Source organism: Hydractinia symbiolongicarpus, chromosome 5, assembly GCF_029227915.1.
Source record: "Hydractinia symbiolongicarpus strain clone_291-10 chromosome 5, HSymV2.1, whole genome shotgun sequence".
NCBI lineage: Eukaryota > Metazoa > Cnidaria > Hydrozoa > Anthoathecata > Hydractiniidae > Hydractinia > Hydractinia symbiolongicarpus.
The window spans coordinates 25,334,086-25,340,306 of NC_079879.1; the positions used below are offsets into that span (position 1 = coordinate 25,334,086).

General features: G+C 34.2%; 1 protein-coding gene across 3 annotated transcripts in view; it reads right to left on the reverse strand.

Moving 5' to 3' along the window:
- Nucleotides 1-1,371: 1,371 nt before the first annotated feature.
- LOC130645631 (hexokinase-1-like) overlaps nt 1,372-6,221 on the reverse strand; it is a 55,037-nt gene continuing 50,187 nt past the window's right edge. Inside the window, exons 2-8 of one of the 3 annotated variants that reach the window (XM_057451680.1) lie at nt 5,630-5,685; nt 5,418-5,464; nt 4,539-5,075; nt 3,760-4,052; nt 3,375-3,530; nt 2,852-3,002; nt 1,372-2,363 (exon numbers count right to left, since the gene is read on the reverse strand). In XM_057451680.1, coding sequence (XP_057307663.1) covers nt 2,166-2,363; nt 2,852-3,002; nt 3,375-3,530; nt 3,760-4,052; nt 4,539-5,075; nt 5,418-5,459 — 1,377 coding nt within the window. In that variant the 5' untranslated portion in view covers nt 5,460-5,464; nt 5,630-5,685 and the 3' untranslated portion in view covers nt 1,372-2,165. Of the gene's footprint in view, nt 2,364-2,851; nt 3,003-3,374; nt 3,531-3,759; nt 4,053-4,538; nt 5,076-5,417; nt 5,477-5,629; nt 5,723-6,221 lie in introns of those variants that run through there. The other 2 variants (XM_057451679.1, XM_057451681.1) reach the window with 2 other exon arrangements.

Genomic DNA, 6,221 nt, shown 5'->3' on the forward strand with positions numbered 1-6,221 from the left:
GTTGGCCAAATTTAAAAAAAGAAGTTTAATTCCTTCAAAAATCAAACGCAAATTGATCGTTCAAGGATAATAATAATAAAACAAGACGTATGATATACGTAAACAACCTCGCGAATAAAGTTTACAAAAAGCTGTCTATTAAATTGTGATTTCTGTTACGAAGTTAGACACGACATATTTTGCTATTCAGATGGGCAATAACATTTCTTGTGGACTACGCAGTTATTTTTCGAAATTGATTTGTGAGATCTTCTCGAACGGAAAATTCCTCGAAATTTCAATTTTCGTTGGGTCAGTCTGGGGTAAACTGACTGACAGAAAGAAGAAAGCGAAAACGAGAAATTCTTTTCGCTACAAAAAGAATTTCGTTCTCGTAATTATTTATATATGGTGGAGCGTCTTCGTTTTTCTCTTACGTATTCTTGTGGAAATTTTATTTTTCGCAGACTACTTTCCAGGCATTTGGGGAGACCTTAATTCTGCCTATATTCACTTTTGAAAACTTTGGTGGAAACACCTTTACTTTACCAGTTAGTTAAATAAAGCTTGTGAACACTAATCTTATCTTTTTAAAAAATAAACAATATGCAGGCGCTGCATAAACTATCTCGCTATTGAAAATGCACAACTATGAAACATCCACAATGCAACCCAATTTTACAATTTCTGCTAACAAAAAATACAGCCTATCATTCATGGTTGAAAGTCGCGCAATTGAAACGTTTATGAGCTTAAACTCAATTTAGGTGACAAAAATCAAAATTTTGATGTCACTATCATATTCAGCATACTTTTTTTGTTAACTGTGCCACATTTTGTCAAAAATAAAGTATTTTAATTTTCGAACTAATTTTGGCCTAAAATGACATTTAGGTGACAAAAAATCAAAATTTTAATGTCACCATGTTCGGCATACTTTTTTTGTTAACTTTGCCAAGTTTTGTCTAAAACAGTTTTAATTTTTGGACCAATTTGGCCTAAAATGACGTAAAGTGACAAAAATCAAAATTATGGTGTCACTATTATGTTCAGCATACTTTTTTTGTTAACTGTGCCAAGTTTTGTCGAAAACAAATACCAAATTTGGCCTGAAACTGAATCTGTGAAGTTGCAATTGATTATTTCGGACATAGTTAGTTACGAGTTAGTAAAAAGAAAAAAAAAGTAAAAATAGTTACCAAGATGAGATTCGAACACACGACTACTCCCGTGTCGGTGCTCAGAGAGGCAAAAATTTCCTCTTGTAGGACACATTTGCGTTTTAATACAAGCTCACGAGCTTGTAACAAGCTCACGAGCTTGTAAAAAATAAATACTACACACGATATTTCATTTCACAGCTTTTTTAGGCAACTCATTGAAAAAAATAAATTCAGTGTAAAAATTATTTTTCTTTTACTAAATTAATTCGCAAAATTTACAAGTGACACAGAGAATTCGACACGTATATTTGTATTTACATACATAAAATTTTACATCCAAAAAAAAAGAAAAACAATAATCAATAAAAAAAAGTTCCCTAAAGGGGACACCCGCTTTTAGAGTTGTCTGCTTTGAAGAGGTACGCTAAATTTTCCCCGAATTTAACAAAAGCCGCTTATATTCTTCACAGGCATGCTATACAAAGACAAAGGTGTATTTAAAAAAAGAGTCGGCTTAATAGACAAAATTCAAAAAAAAAAAATTCTTTGAAATTAAAAATAACTTTTATTCGAAACGAGGATAGTTGTTGTGGAAATGTATAAGAGGTCAATAAATTCTAGAAGGTTCCCATGTAGTACAGGAGAAAAAATGTTCGCTTACGGATATCCCATAGAGGTGCCCTACAGGATAGTTTGCAGTGGCAGTGTTTAAAAGAATTCTAATTAAGTGCTTTACTACACTAAGCGGCGTTCACATGAAAGTTCCACTACATCAAATTGCCGACCTCCTCACGCACATGCGGAATTGCACTGACTTCGCTTGACTTTCCTTCAATGTGTTTACATTAAGTTTTTATACATGCAGAGAAAAGTTTACTTCTATCGAAAAGACCGAAGTAAAATTAAGACCAAAGCGAGTTTCTCCTTCGAGAAGGGGGTCCCAAAGGAGATCGAAGAGATGAAATTCACTTCTGACAAAGTGAAACTCTCATGTAAACGACCGCCCATGAATTTAAAAAATATTTATTTTTTAGACAATCTATTAGCAACAGCAGCAACCAATGCAGCGCCTTGTCCAGACCCATCTTCAGCTAAGCGTAACTTCACTTGAGTGGTTGGAAGCAATTCGTCTAAAGCTTCGTACATGAATCGCTTAAAAGTGGGATGTTTCTTGAACAAACTACCATCAACAGCTACTGTGAGAGAGTTTTTATCCAATCGCTACAAGAAATAAAATTAGGAACTAGATACTCTAGACTGCTTATGATAAAAAAAGTGCAAACATTTTAATCAAGTGGGTAAAAAACAGCTAATGAAAGTTGTTCACATAAAATTAATGAGAGTTTTGTCTGCTTTCGCCTTATGAGGGCCTCAAACGTTAATCACGGGGTTTATTTTCACATAAACAAAATTTGCAAAACTCAGAATTTTTTACACGCATATGAACAGATAGTATTAAGGCTATGGACTAGAAATGCTGACGTCAAAAGAAGTTATACATTATTTTTACTAGGTGTTTTAGCATTTCTACTAATTTTGCGGTTGATACAGGATTTTTTCCTGATCTTTTTCGTTTAAGGAGAAAATAGTTCCAAAAAAAAAAAGACAACAAAGAACATGATAAGCAACAACACGAGTAAATAAAACATTACTGAATCTACCCAACCCAGAATTTGTTTAAGACAGATTTTCTTTCATAAAGTCCTTACCCTAACGATAGTAGTAAGACCAGCAGCAGCTAATCTGGCAGCTCTCAACGACACTACATTACAAACGTCTTGGATGACTTGACATTCAAATAATGTTGCTTGCTCGTAACCAAGCAGTTTGAGGATTTCGTGAATATTTTTAACTTCACCACTAAAAAAAAATGAATTCATTCTTTATACATTTAACAAAATTCCTTAAAAAAGTAAGTAAGGGGATGTTTTAATGTCCTTGTGGATTTTTCTCTAACCGTTGGTTCTTCCTCACCACTGACTTGTAATTATGTTCCAATATCTCCAGAGATACGATAGCGTATAGCTCCTTGCCTGCAACACAAGCTGGTTTGAGGTCGGTAGATAACACTACATCTAAAGTGCGCCAGAGTGTGGGACTCGAACCTGACACCCTGTGTCAAAAACTCTGGTTTAAATAAGGCAATGACATTTAATTTTCTAGAAAAACTGAGGTATGACGTAAACATCCAAATATAGCCTTAGAAAGTAGACACTAAAGTTTAATATTTACCTGCAAAAATCTGAAACATACATCGTGAGAAAACTATTTTGAACGGCTAACTGTGACGAAACTTTTCCTCTGAACAGCACAAACATTTTAATGAGATGTAGAAGACATTGCCGCACAATTTCGCCGAGATACATGCCGGAGATCATCTTCTCGTAACTAAATGAAGGATGTACCAATTAGGAACCGTAGACAAGTACTAGAAACTTACTACATTGAATAATAAGAAGTTTGTTAGTTATGCTGTTATAACAATTTGCAAATTATTTGATAACATCAAAAAGTTAAGATGTCCCTAACTACTAACATTTCCTCTGGATTATCGACAATACTACTTGTTGAAAAGATTATTTTCATATTTACAACAAAACAAATAACCAATGCTCACAGTTGCTGTCCTGGATAAAGTGATTCCTGATCGACAATATCATCAAATTGAGTAGCAACGCATCGTAACTCTCCCTTTTCTCCGAAAGCACCCCACTCAGTATTGACTATAACTTGTTTGGGTTCGTTGAGATCACCGTCCCATTTCTTCACGCTGCTGATATCCTCCATATAGCAAGCATTCGTTCCAGTACCTAAGATGAGACCAATCGCAACAGCTTGATCGTAAAACGCACAAGACATCATCACGCCGGTTGTGTCATTAAGTAGAGCAATCTGCTCAACTTCAATCTCCTGCAAGAAAGAAGTAAACGAGATACATAAGCAGAGGGTTAACAGAAAACAAATTCTTGGGAGCTTAACTTGTAGATAAGAAAGTGATTTAATTCTTAATGCAAAAATAAGGTCTTCAGGATGTATTTAAATTCAAATGTAATTTTGATAAACAAAAAACAACATTACAATTAAACACGCGAACAGGTAACGGACAAAAATATCTACAAAACCTTTGCGAAATCTTAAAAGCGCAGTTTTTTTCGAAATTTTCAAAAATAATTTTGCACGTTTGCATGGAAACTTCCACAATTTCTTAGCTAAGCCAGTAAAATTTCTTGAACTTCTAGGAAACGAGAGATTACGAAACAACAATGCTTTTCCAAGCCCTTGCGTAATAACGCCATTAAACTGGGTCTGGACTGTAAAAAATCATATTTTTCTATGTATCATTTTAGAAATACGTAAAAACAAACATGATAATACAGTATGGAGTGTGTGACTTACTTTACGTCTTTCGATAGCATCTGTAAGCAGTTTGATAATATCGTTGCCTTCCACGCCTGCCACGTTGTAACCTTTCGTCCATTTGATTAGATTACCTGACGTCAAGCTGGTTTGTTCAACTGGAAATGAAAACGTGAATCCAACCGCGGCTATTTTCTTTAAATCTTCACCGAGCTTTTCTTTGCCAAACTCAGCAAGACATTGCGCTATGTAGCCAAAAAGATTTTCTGCTGTTCCCTCCATGATAGCTGAACCCATCGGGTATGTCTTGTGACTCATCGAAATTTGATTATTTTTAATGCTGACAAGAAGAACGCGGAAATTGGTACCACCTAAATCAAGCGCAAAATAATCCCCTTCTTCAGTACCATCTGGTATTGAGCGGACATATGTTGGTAACATTTTCACTGGACTTTGGTCCCTTTTGGTCAGCTCTGAAGACAGTCCTAAAGTGAAGTCTTCATTAAACTTTAACATAACGCTTTCTAAAGTTTCGCGTGAAACAACGAATTGCGCCAAAACATCGTTGACTCTTTCCTACGAGAGAAGAAATCAGGTTTAATATTTAGTTTAGTTATATGATAAATACAATGTTACAAACGTTACAGTAAAAAACAAAAACAAAAAAAAAACAATACTAGCCAAAAACAAAGAAATAGGCGCCAGATCAGCAAAAACATTTCAGTCCCATTTTAACAAAAATATACACGTAGTTTCGGCGCTTTATATAATTTGACGGCTTGCCCTGTTTCGTACTAGTTATGATATTATTTCGGCCCAGAGACAGGGGACCCGAAGTATTTAACGTAAGGAGCTTGAGATAGGTATCTCGTTTTTATTCTTATACGCAGAATGAGAAATAAAAAAATTATAACATACCTTTTCCCATTCACCTGGAACTCCTTGTCGTAAAGATTGCATTGTTACTAAAAAAAAGTCTAAAAATAACAATCACACTCATATGATTCTGTTTTTTCGACTGTGTACACCCAGCAAATGCCCAACGACCATATTGATATCATTGCAAGTAGATTTTAGCAAGTGTTGACTACAATATTCAGACGGAAAAAACAATAACGAAAACAACATACCTGTTAAAATATGTTATTAGTTTTACAATGTATAATTTATTTTAATTTTATAACCCTGAAAAAAATAGACGTAAATAATCAAACCGGGTAATCTAAAAAAATGCGTTACTGTTTTAAAAGCCCTGCATCATTGACAAAACCTATACCAAAAAACGGTATTTATCACTGTGCTGACATTACCGCATAACATTATACAATAGACAGTATGGATAAATTACAAAACACACAAGTCATAAAAATGCAACAGTGCAAGATGAGATTACCTTAAGGTGACTTCTAAGATTTACATTAAAAAAATTTTCACTGGGTCAAAAACTCAAAAGCTTGTTTTCTAGTTGATCAATGATTTCCCCTTAAATATCGCCCAAACCTGAAAGTTATTCATGCATATCACCAGTACTGTATTTTGTCTCGTTAAAACCTTACTACAATTCTTAGATTAGTCATCAATTTATGTTTAAATTAAATTTTAAACTTGATTCGGAAAAAAAGACAACATATTTGTTGGAGAAAAACGCTACTTAAGCACCGAGTGTTATGAATAACAGTAGTTGTGTCAAGAAAGATTTCCAAGTACATTTTTTAGCAAAAT